Source organism: Centruroides sculpturatus, unplaced genomic scaffold (assembly GCF_000671375.1).
Source record: "Centruroides sculpturatus isolate CEXI.00-Female unplaced genomic scaffold, Cexi_2.0 scaffold541, whole genome shotgun sequence".
Classification (NCBI taxonomy): domain Eukaryota; kingdom Metazoa; phylum Arthropoda; class Arachnida; order Scorpiones; family Buthidae; genus Centruroides; species Centruroides sculpturatus.
Genome location: NW_019384809.1, coordinates 294,712 through 307,884, shown reverse-complemented (window position 1 = coordinate 307,884; position 13,173 = coordinate 294,712). Strand labels below are relative to the sequence as shown.

The following is a 13,173-nucleotide window of genomic DNA, read 5'->3' as shown; positions in this document are numbered from 1 at the left end:
ATGGCAGTACACTTTCGAATCAATTGTTAAATTGTCTGGTAAAAAGTCGAAAAAAATTTCATTTAAATCCCACCAAAGAAAGCATCTCTCTTTAAGAACATGTGGAACCCGTATATCAAGCTTTGAAACAAAACCAATTTGTTTCAAGTAATCATAAACAGTTCAATTTGACAAATTTAATCTCTTAGTGATTTCATATGTTGTTATTTGACAGTTTGCTTCAATCAGTACCTTTATTTTCTTTTCATTGGCTTCAACTGACCATCCAGAACGTGGTGAATATTGAAATTGCCAGAACAAAATTTTTTAAACCAGTTTTGGCACTGTTCTTATGTCAATACATCATCTCCATACACGTCTCACAATTTTTTTCTCGCCTGAACAACATTCTTACCTTTTCGATAATAAAAGAGCAAAATGTGCCGAAAATGCTGCTTTCGGTCTTCCATATTTGATGGGACACAAAAAAATAAACAATTGCACGAAATCAAACAAAATTTTTTACAAAATAAGTCTTAAAATGCTAGCCGTCAAAATATATAATGATAATATGGTTTAGAATGAAAATGGTGGGAAAAATATGACTAATCCAGCTAGTGGTGAAAAAACGAACTTGCTTTCCGAACCACCCAATAATAAAAATCTATTTTATATCTGATAGTGTTTTTTAACAGTAAATAGTTTAAAAATAAGAAAATAACAACGAAAACTAGTTTAATTATTCTCTGTTATCACATATAAAACATAAAAAGTACAAAACAAAAATCAAAGCACATAAGTGAGAAATAATACAGTAGAGCATCGATTATCTGACTCAATTGGGGACTGGGGTTGGTTGAATAACTGAAAAAACGGATAATCGAAAAATAAGAAAAAATACATTATTAGTATAGTATATCGCTATTAACCTACTCCGCGTTAAATTATCATCGATGTTAAGCCTAAAAAAATTTCTTTTTAAATAATAATTGTCACTATTGTATCGTTAAAAATTAGAAATTAAGCCTCGTTTAAATACTGGCTCCCTTTCATGGTTGAGCCATGTTTCCAGCTAAAACACGTAAAAATACTATTAAAGTAGCCAAGACATAGCCAAACATTGTAGCGCCACATCACTAGCGGACATTTGAATTTGCCGACTAAAACGGTCGGTTAACCGATGTGACGGTTAATTGGGGGTCGGATAATCGATGCTCTACTGTATATATTTACAGAAAAAAACATGCAGTCCAAACAAATTGTAAAATACTTTTAACACAAATATAAGAACTTTTAATTAGGTGAGCACGTGTAATTACATCAGGTTTGTAATATAAATAGCTGGTGGTCTTATAGTCTCCAGTTCAAGGCCATACGACTGCCAATCGTTGTCCATATATTTTTTTTTATCTTCACTCTACTGAGTGTTATACCAACAACCCTTCTATTTACATTATAATAAAATATTAAATATCGAATTTTCTCATTGTGGCCAGTAAATACATAAAATATCATGTTACATGTGGCAGTTGATGTGTTAAAATAACTTAATTCTTTGTAGCTGACAGAAATCAAAAAATTTTTGGAAATAATGTTAGTAATTACTTGTTTATGGACGAATCTTCTAGAATCAACTTATTTATACATTATGCAAATTCTTGTTTATTACGTTCTCCTGCATACATCGTGCCCACACATTAAGTAAATAATTCACTAATTTTTTTTAATATACTTTAATAGTTAATTGGTTTTAATATTCTTATTGTCAACAGTTCATCTTTATTTCAATCTTAAAAGGATAAGAATTCAAAAAATTTTATCCTTTAGGTATTTAATGACAAAAGGAATGCATTGCCTAAATTATCTTCATAAATTTTTTTTTTTATATATATCTTGATACAATGTTTAGCATTTGAAGTGAATCACTTTCTAAAGTTACTTTTTTTGGGATAATTCAGAATGTAATTATTTGGTTTTCATGAAATTACATATCCTTAATTTATTTATTATATATTATTAAATCTTAAACAAAATAGCATTCTTCATTAATACTTACAATATGTTGAGATTGGGAAGAAGGGATAACAACAACATCTTCAGGAGCAATTGTAACATCAGGAACTAAAATACCAAAAAATACAAACTCTAATATCAAATATCAAAAATGATGAAGAAAATTTTTAACAGGTTTTAACTATACCTTCACTATCAGTATTTTCTGCACTGTCATCAACTGCTGTTTCCCCATAAGTAGTAGTTGCCTCAGATGTGCTAACTTCTATATTACCAATAACAGCACCTAAATAAAAGAATATCTCACCTTGTCAAAAAGAAAATCCAAAATATTCCATCTTTAGTAATTATTTACTGAACCCAGTTTTTTAAACTGATAAGAGAATTGTTTTACAGAAATCATATCCAAGATTAAGTTTTTGTTGTTTCCATTAAAAAAGAAAAATTAGAAAGCAAAACTCTTCGTTACATATTATCATTATTTACTTGTTGTTTGAGTTGTTGTTGTGTCTTCTTCCATTGCTTCAGGTGCTTGCTCTTGATTTTCAATTACAGCAGTGGATGATTTTCCTCTATTGGAACTTCTGTTACCAATTTGAGTTGTTGGAAGATTCACTAATCGTGATAAAGTTTCTAAAGGTTTCAAAGCAGAATTAATTGTAGCAGGCATATGAGGACTTGAAAGATCAAGACAATGAGGTATCCGAGCCAAGTCCGTTACAAGTCCTTTCCGTAATAAAACCCTAACAATATTGTTCATACTAAAATATAAAAAATATAATGTAAATTTTCTAAATTAAAATATACAAAACTCAGATATTTATTCATGTTGAATTTATATTTCTAACCTATTTTGTTGATTTCTAAAAGTAGAGCTAGCTAATTGATTTTGAGATGATGAGGGACACGACTCAATCATTGTTCCAACAAGTCCAGTTAAAGCCTGAATTCTTGCATGTTTTTCACTGCTTTCAGGTAATGTTAATGATCTATTCAGTGCAGCTTTAACCTGAAAATTAAAACCTCTAATTAGATACACATCTTTTTTTCAATCATTATTAAGGTGCATATTACTTACCTCATTTACCAAAGCTGTCTGTGCTTCAGGACTATGATTGCATGATGCAAGTGCTGCAATCAATACTCTTGCTAATGCTGAAGCATCTTTATCACCAACTGTTTGACACTGAGGTAAGACATTATCCAAAAGGAAAGCAAGTGCAGTACAATCCTGTAAATATAATAATAATTTTAAAATTCTGATAATATAAAACAACGTTTAAGAATAATAATATTGGTTGAAAATCAATATCAGAAGTATATAAGTTTACTTTACATATGCAAACTATAAAATACTTAAAAATTTTAAAATAGCCTCTAAATGAATGAATGAATGAATGTATGAATGTATGTATGTATGTATGTATGTATGTAATAAATGTAAAGAATATTGTAATCAATAAAGATTTTTCTTTATATATATATATATATATATATAAAATTATTTACTGTAAAAACATGTTTTTAAAATAAAATTTTTAATTGCAAAAAGACTGCTATTTGTAAAATTTAAGAACACATACTAATCTGTAACATTGTTTTCAAAGAGTATGTCAATATGAGATGCATGTGTATAGATATAGAGTTAAGCAAAGAATTCTTGTTTATCATTCCTAATAAATATAAAAAAACTTATAATGTTATACTAAATAAGAATTTTAAAAATTTTAAATATTTAGTGTATAAAGCTTACTTCTGTTATAAGTTCTGACTGTCCAGCTGGATATGTATATTCAGCAATTAACTTAGCACATCCAGAATAAGACCTTACAAGTTCAGCTAATAATCTGCAAATGATAGATTTTGGTAGTAAGAGAGTACTTTTCTTTACAGTATCTCCAACTTTATTGTCTTTCACACAATCTTTGCAAAGTCTATTTCTTTCTCTTCCATTCACACTTGATTCTGATGTTTCACCATTGACATCCAAACCTGCAATCTAATAAATTTTCAAACAATTAACTAAATGATTTATTAAATTACTATGTAATAGCTCATAAAATAATGTAAAACATATTTAATTGAAATTAATATACTTTAAATTCAGATTAAATAAAAGATTAATTGTATTTAAGTTGTTACATTTATATTATATTTCTAATTTGCATAGTAGTATCCACATACATCTAAACATTATTACTTATATGTAGTTATTTCAAATTAAACACCGACTTTATAACATTAGATAGCACAATTCATTGTAAAGAAATGTAGTAAACACACAACAGTGAATAATCCATTTCATACAGCTTAATAAACTTTGAAATTTTTGTATAAAGAATTAGACTAGATTCACAACTATAACAGTTAGACTCAGTTTTGACATCCAACTGGCAGTTTTCATGACAAGAGCTGCTGGCTATGATTTTTCTAGGCTGGCAGAGTGGTTTGTCTAACTTCTGACATTTGCTAGACAGGCAAATTTAAACAGAGTAATTGGAATAAAACTACAATATCATATCATATCCTAAAGCAGCATGGAAGGTAAATAAATCTAGGGACTAACTAAAGATAAAATCTTATTTCCACAATAGATATTTAATTTTTGTGATGTACTTCTTGTGAATATATCACAAGCTCTGCTAATATTTCAAAAACATGAAAGTAAGTACTAAATTAAGATAAGTTTATGTAGACAATTCTTTTGCTTATACAAATGTCATATACAGTCATATTTAGCTATGATTGTTTCTTACTAATATATGCCAGTTTTATATTCTTGAGTAAATTGAATTTAGAGTGAAGATATCAACAAAAAGCTATTTTTCTTAAAATACTGTTTAATTCAACAATGATTAAAACATTTATAAGTTTTCTTATTGGTTATAAAAAGGTTTGGTCTCTGGGTGGACAAATATGTGAATAAATAACTCTGTTGGTTTGACCAGCAGATGCCACTGGCATTTTGGGCTGTCAAAACCCTCAAAGTTTCATAAAAAAAATTTTTTAATAGAAACAGTTCTGGCAAATAAACCATCATAAAAACAAGGTCTTGTATAGAAATTATAAGGAGAGAAAGTATCAAACATGGAATTAAACTTCTCAATCTGACAGTAATAAAAAGGACAATTTTTTTTAACTTGTCACACAAGTGCAGTTGGAAACAATTAACAGCAGAAAGAAAAACACTTTTCAATGAATTATGGAAATATCCCTCTCAATTTAATAAACAGTTTGGGTTGGGATCAGTACTCAGCATAAAAAAAAAGTTGATATCAACCTCTCAACAACCTGAATTTGGTTTTTAATATAGACTTGGCAATAAGGAAAATGACCATTTTGAAATGAAGGAAAAGGGTCAAAACCAAACAGAAATGTCTGATCAAAGAAACAAATATATAAAAACCCACATCCAAAGGACAATTTTTTTCAAGAGAGCCAGTTCTTCCTCCAAGACTAAAGATCTTCTCTAAAGATCCTGCTTTTTATTTCCCAAAAGATTTAATCCTTTAGATTTAAGTCATTGATGGTAGTGCATCTACATAAACCAGATCTTTTTTACTGCTTGCTTCTGCATTACTTCAATTTATTCAGCTATAATTTGAACAGGGCTAGGTCCCAATTAGTTCAGACTTGCAAGACTTCTACTGTACTTCAATAAAATAAAACTTTTACAATTGAAACAATATAAATCAACATTCTGTCACCAAACTGCAATGCAAAATTGCAGCTACTGGATCAAGGAACTGTAGAGAATTTCACTTCTCTATTGCCATTACTTGTTACAGCGAATGATTGCAAACAAAGAACACAAGCTAAATGTGACTAACGTGAACAAACTAAGCTTGTTACATGATGATATTGTATTGCATATGCTTGAAAGCAACTTATTCAGTATAACTCAAAAAACAATCTAACATTAAAAGAACAAAATGCTACAATATCAATCAGTTATATCTAACATTCATCTTCAGGAATTTTTAGAATCAGTCAGAAATCAATTCAATTTGCAGACAATATTGGAAGAATTTTAACTGTTGATAATCTTGGCAATATTAATGCTATAACAACTCCAACTGACAATTGTTATGATTACAATCGTGAGCAGGTGTTCAGATATCATCTTGTGAGAGGCCAGACTTGACAGAAAAATTTTATTCAAAAAATTTTTCAGAAAAAAAAAAAAATATATCACTACAGATATGATTATATCCTTTCCCATGGACTTGGTTCCTTGTTTGGGGGGGTGACACATCAAATGTCTCTCTAGAAATCAAGTGCAAAAATCACCATTGGAGATGAAGGACAATTTTACCAAAAAAAACAAGAGTTGCGAGGGGAAGGACCCCCAAATAAAGGAGAAAGCCCGATGATGCAACAGAGTTCGCCCGTCCTCAAAGGTTGGTCGTGTGCGTACATTCAGATACACTTCGCAACCGATGCTTCTCCAATAGCCAGCGATCAGAAGCTTAACTGCCATTAGCCGATAACCCCAAGTACCCACCAAAGACGTCTCCACTGAAAAAGGATCCAAATCAAGAAAGTGATCTTCAGGTAAATAAAACGCACGAACATTTGTAAACTCTCTCTCGCTTAAAGCAAACGTGTAACAAGTTCATATAATCAATAAATGGGTATTATTTTCTACAATCGAATTGTAAAGTGCACTTCTTTAGCCCAACTGGTCTCCACTCTGAATCCAACCACCCACAGATGCGACTGCTCGTTCGTAAAGGCAAACATAATGGTCTCTGTGTCTACCCAGAAGACAGTCCTGACGAATTAGTCATTGCAGTCTTCGCTGATGCGACATCAAACCTTTGGTCCTGTGGTGCCAAAGCATAGGGGACGCTTTACACATTGTCACAATCTTCATTTGTTATTCTATGACACCATAAAAGATATTTTATAAGCCTTGGAGACATGTGAACAGTATCTCTTGGCATTATAAAGCACAGACTTTAAAAATCATTGATTCTTGTGTTTTTGCAAAGGGAATTTGATTTCTTAATGATTTTTACTTCGTGCGTAGCACTAAAATGCAATAAACTGCTGCTTTTTATTTAATGTTTTCAAAACCCTTGCTTACAATATACTTTCCATTATAACACACTGGTGTTTTCCAATTGAGTTATAAACATAACCATACTCAACTGTACATATAAGACTACTATATAATAAATATTCGCAAAGTTAATTTATAATATCTCAGAATTCACAAATTGCAAATAAAAAAATAGTGATAATGTAGTGCAAACTTATATTTAAACTTTATATAAATATATATAAACAAATCAGAACGCAATTAAAAAATAAATAGAATATTTAGCAATAGATAAAAACTTATGTTTTGCTTACCCCAGTATCATCATCTTGCTGCAGAAGATTAACAGAACTATTATCTCTAAGTAATGTTTGATTTTCTGAATTTGAAACTTGTTCAATATTTTCAGGTTGATTTGTATTATCTGCAACAATATCAAAAACAATTACATAATGCATACAGAACTATTATTTTCTATTATAATTATGTCAATTACATACTTTCAGGTACAGGTTGAACTGATTTAACAGTTAAAGCATTTAATAAGTCGCATATAACTAATCTCATTGGTCCTTCAAGTTGTGGAACAGGGCCAGGTTTTGCAGGTAATGATTTTAACATTTGTACTGCATTTGCACTTGCATACCGACTATCATCTTCATCTGAAAAGCAAAAAACATATAAAAGAAACAAAAAATTGTATAAAATTTTATATATATAATTTTTTATATTATAATAAATTATTAAATAAATTCAAGTTATATCCGTATCAATAAATTATAAATCTTGTTAAATAAAAAAAATATAGAAATTTTTACTCCTAAAATAATAATCTGAAATTTAATTATTTAATGTAGAAAACTACTTATTATAGATACTACATAAAATATCTATGATGACAATATTCATCTTAAATTTCTAATTATTGTGTATTTTTCATTGTCTTATCCGACCAAACAATTTAATAAGCTTTATATAACTGACATTTAAACTTTATATATGTCACTATTATTGTAACTGTAATAAATCCATCTTAAAATTGTAATAGAATGCAATTCATATCACCTCTAGTAAATAAAATATTCAAAAACAATATAAGTAAATTTAGACATTTATGCAAATATTTCTTCATAAATACTTATGTTAAATTTGACAATTTTACAGGGAACCAATTAAGTCATAAAAGAGGCAGTAATACTGTAATCAAGTAATTTATAAACAGCAAAGTCAATAAATTTGTCTCGTAGCCAAATGAAAATTAGGTTAATAAATTATATACAAAAGTAATGGATTCTCGTATGTATTTCAAATTAGATATTTTATTACTTTATTTCTTTCAAAACATTTAATAGTAGCTTTTATCTTCTGAAATCTTTATATCAGTCTCACTCAGATTTTATGAATTATGTGCATAACCATCTTTTAAGCTTTGATAAACTTTAAAGAATGTTATATAAAAACAACATAATTTATACCATCATAATCCACAATTCACTGTATTCTAAAGTCAAGCTTACACTAAAAAGCTCAGTTATCTGGTCCCTTCAAATTATTATTATGTTAAAATAATAAAATCAAGAAAAAAATTGAAGAAAGAAGCTTAAGTCATTGTATTCTATTGTAGCAAAACTATGTTAAAATTTATATGCAAGAAATTGTAAAAATATGAAGAAATTATAAATGCAGTTAGTATTTGTATTTTAATTATAAATCAAACATTTTTTGATTTGCAAAAATACAATGTATATTTTATATAAAACTTTAAGGAAAAACATTTCTATAAAGTTTGAATATATAAAAACAATTTTATGAGAAAACTGTAAAGTACTGAAAAATTCAATTACTATTATGTTAAACAACATTTAAAACTACCTTTTTTAAACATAGGAAACAAAGCAATACGGAGTGTATTTTTGGCAACATCTGTAAACAAGGTGGGTTCTCTACAAGAAGCAGGAGCAAGAACTCTAAATACATAATGCATTTCTTTAGAACTAAATGGAGTGTTTGATCCCATTGTTGAAGCTCTTACTACCTACACAAACAAAACAAAAACACACGAGTTTCATAAATTATATTACATATTTCTAAGAACTAAATAAATATATCATAATAAATAGTAATCTTTCTATAAAATATTCTTTGAAAAAGTATTAGATAAAATAATCTCAAAACACTCATTTTTAATGGCAAAACATTAAAAGAGTAAAATATAAATAACTAATAAGATAGCTGTTAAAAATATTCTAGTTGTATTTTCTAATTATTTTAAAAACACAAATTTAAAATAATTGTTATGCTTCCATAACTGCTCCTGAAATCAAAATAAGCAGCACAATTAATGAAAAATGTTTGAATCAAAACTTATAATAAGTGTATAAAAATATACTGTCAAATCAGATACTTGAGTCATCTTTCAACAATCAGGTTGTTGTTAAACTAAGTGCTGCCGTTGATAGTGTTGTTAAACTCGTTTTCTTGAAGTGCTGCACACAGCAAACTTCTCAGCGATTTCACTGGTTCGAGGTTAAATCTGCAGCAATCCAACGAGGTGCTTTTTGAGCTTAAACAAAATGGCAGCCATGACGATGGACTTTGTCAAATTTGTTTACGAGAATTTAAAAATTGAATTAAAAGTTGATTCTTCAATTAAGCATAGTTTAAAAAATGGTAAGTTATTGTTTTTCGTAACGCTTTATTAATTACACGAAATAAACTCGAAATTCGCACAAATTATATATTAAAGTTTGTGTAAAAGACTGTACAGGCATACCTTTTACATAATTGGTTGATAAATTACAACATTATACAAATAATAATTATCTTTCTACACATTATTAATACCTTAAAAGTAATTCCAATGTGACATTATTAAGAATTGCTTTAAACTAGGCCATATTTTTAGCAAATTGCCATGAATGGTATAAATAAAGGGTTACATATCCTTTAATTTATAGGACTTTATACATGTGTATTTTCCAAAAAAGAAAAAAAAACCTTTTGGATTTATTGTCTCTCACCAGTTGGAATGTAATATTCAAATGTATACAATAACCAATTTATTACTCCTTGTGATAAAGGTTACCTTGAACAGTTACAGTTAAAATTACAATTAAATCGTATAAATAAGTTATATTATGAATTGGAGGGTATGATAAGCATTCATAGCATTAACCTATTCGATGTTGAAATTTTTATTTGTTGCGTGTGACGCCATGTTGAATTTTCGTTGATGTTAAGCCTAATTTTTTTTTTCCTAAATAAAAATCATGTTTATTGTATCGTAAAAAATTACTTTTTTATGTTTCACAAACAAAATATATACGTGGTGTGTTCAAAAAGTATCAGACCTTTGGTCGGCAAAAATAAATTTATTGACTTTGATGTACAATACCCTAATCCCCTTCAAAGTAGTCTCCTTGGTAATGTATACACTTTTCCCAGCGTTCCTGCCATTGCAGGAAACACTGCTGGAACGCATCTTTTGGAATGACCATCAGCCGGTCCGTCGGATTCCGCACGATGTCTTCTCTCGACTAAATTCGGGTTTCTTTTAGCGGCATTTTCGGCTTGGGAAATAGCCAAAGATCACACGGAGCCATGTGGGGAGAGTACGGAGCGTGACGAACCACAGGAGTGTTGTGTTTGGCGATGAAAGCCCGAATCAGGTGCGCAGAATGGGCAAATGCGTTATCACGATGGAGCTGCCAAGTTTTGATCGACCACAGATCCGGTCATTTGCGTCGCACTGTATCGGAAAGACGACGAAGGACCTCCTGGTAGTACTCCTTTGCGATGGTTTGGCCTTGTGGTGCGCACTCACGACACACCACCCCACGAGAGTCAAAAAAACTGTCAACATGACCTTTGATATTGCTGTGGACCTGCCGCGCTTTTTTTGGCCTCGAGAATCGTCCCCGAAAGCCTGCTGAATCTTGCGAATGGTTTACGCTTGGGTATCGCCAAGGTTTTTGGCAAAATTTGATGTAATATCGCTGTTCACATTGTTCAGTCATTTTCCAGCTTAGTGGAATCCGACGAGAGCGCACTACATGACCTCACTCATACGCCGATNTCGGCAAAAATAAATTTATTGACTTTGAGGTATAAAACCCTAATCCCCTTCAAAGTAGTCTTCTTGGTAATATATACACTTCTCCCAGCGTTCCTGCCATTGCTGGAAACACTGCTGGAATGCATCTTTTGGAATGACCATCAGCCGGTCCGTCGCATTCCGCACGATGTCTTCTCTCGACTAAATTCGGGTTCCTTTTAGCGGCATTTTCAGCTTGGGAAATAGCCAAAGGTCACACGGAGCCATGTGGGGAAAGTACGGAGCATGACGAACCTCAGGAGTATTGTGTTTGGCGACGAAAGCCCGAAACAGATGCGCAGAATGGGCGGATGCGTTATCACGCTGGAGCTGCCAAGTTTTGGTTAACCACAGATCTGATCGTTTGCATCGCACTGTATCGGAAAGACGACGAAGGACCTCCTGGTAGTACTCCTTTGCGATGGTTTGGCCTTGTGGTGCGTACTCACAACACACCACCCCACGAGAGTCGAAAAAACTGTCAACATGACCTTCGATATTGCTGCGGACCTGCCGCGTTTTTTTTTGGCCTCGAGGATCGTCCCCGAAAGCCTGCTGAATCTTGCGAATGGTTTACGCTCGGGTATTGCCAAGGTTTTTGGCAAAATTTGATGTAATATCGCTGTTCACGTTGTTCAGTCATTTTCCAGCTTAGTGGAATCCGACGAGAGCGCACTACATGACCTCACTCATAGGCCGATTGCCAACGACTGACGCTTCCTGCAGGCGGGAAAAAATTCAGGGCTATGCATGACTGTCCTCTCCACAACTCCACCGAAGGAGGCCACTCGCGCATCATTGGTTTACGCGGAAAAAAAAAAGGTCTGATACTTTTTGAACAGACCTTGTATATCATATGAAGAGAATCGAGTATTGATATATTACTATTTGCTAACAAAAGGGATAACCTGTTTGAATGACACCAAGAATAGTGTGAGGACACAGCACATAGAAAAACTCAATGATGGTAACTACGAATCGTGGAAGTTACAGATGCATAGCATACTTATTTGTAATGAACTTTGGCCGTATGTAAATGGATCTATAGAAAAACCAAACTCTGATCCCAGTGGAATACATTGGCAGAGAAACGATGAAAAGGCTCTTGCACTAGTTTTACTAGGTGTTAAGCAGAACCAGTTGAGTCACATAAAGAGGGCAGAAACTTCCAAAGAAGCATGGGATGAGTTGGAAAGGATACATAAATTGAAAGGTCCAATTAAAAAAGCAGTACTATACAGACAACTTTATCAGATGAAAAAGGGAACTGAACAATCAATGTCAAGACATGTAACTGAATTTATGGAAAAAGCTGAACAATTGGAAGAAGCAGGTATCCTGATTCCAAGTGAGTTACTATCTATAATGTTATTAAATTCATTGCCTGATGAATACGAAACATATATACCAAAGCCTGAATCGTTAAAAATAAAACTAATTGAAGAAGAAATAAGATGACAAGAAAAGGAGTTCGCAATCGAACAGAGTGCACTATACACAGGATCGAAACAAAGGAAAAACTCTCTTGACAAAACTACCCAAAAGGAAATAGTTATCTTCCTTTACAATTCACAGGGACATGTTACATTTGTGACAAACCAGGCCAATCGTGCAGCTGAATGTAGAAATAATAACAGATATTTGTAAAGAAACAGTACACAAAAAAAGGGTGATACTATGGCAGTCACAGTACAAGCAGCCCAAACTCTAAACTCAACAGACTGGTGTCTTGATAGTGGAGCCACCACACGTGTGTAACAATTGTATGAAATTTATCGAGATCTCCTCAAAGAAATACAAACTGCAGGAAAAGATGCATTAAAATCTGTTGGAACTGGATCAATTAAAATAAACGAAAACTGATTAAAGTGTTATGATAAATTAATTTTTTTAATTAAATGATACGTGTATTTGAATACATATACCATTAAAAGAATTTTAAAGGTTTTTAAAAAATTATCTAAGGTATTTTTATATTCCATAACAATTGATTTATAATAATTATGATAACTTGGTTATAAATCTGCAATAATAAAAATTTAAT

General features: G+C 31.2%; 1 protein-coding gene across 1 annotated transcript in view; it reads right to left on the bottom strand.

Annotated features, from left to right (window-relative positions):
- The window catches only part of LOC111629756 (E3 ubiquitin-protein ligase HUWE1-like), a 111,868-nt gene extending 102,753 nt beyond the window's left edge, over positions 1–9,115 (bottom strand). The window contains exons 1-9 of the mRNA XM_023373665.1: positions 8,909–9,115; positions 7,537–7,698; positions 7,351–7,460; positions 3,746–3,991; positions 3,071–3,223; positions 2,841–3,001; positions 2,479–2,753; positions 2,180–2,278; positions 2,036–2,100 (exon numbers count right to left, since the gene is read on the bottom strand). Of these exons, the coding sequence (XP_023229433.1) occupies positions 2,036–2,100; positions 2,180–2,278; positions 2,479–2,753; positions 2,841–3,001; positions 3,071–3,223; positions 3,746–3,991; positions 7,351–7,460; positions 7,537–7,698; positions 8,909–9,053 (1,416 nt within the window). The 5' untranslated portion in view covers positions 9,054–9,115. The remainder of the gene's footprint in view (positions 1–2,035; positions 2,101–2,179; positions 2,279–2,478; positions 2,754–2,840; positions 3,002–3,070; positions 3,224–3,745; positions 3,992–7,350; positions 7,461–7,536; positions 7,699–8,908) is intronic.
- Between the last annotated feature and the right edge of the window lie 4,058 nt (positions 9,116–13,173).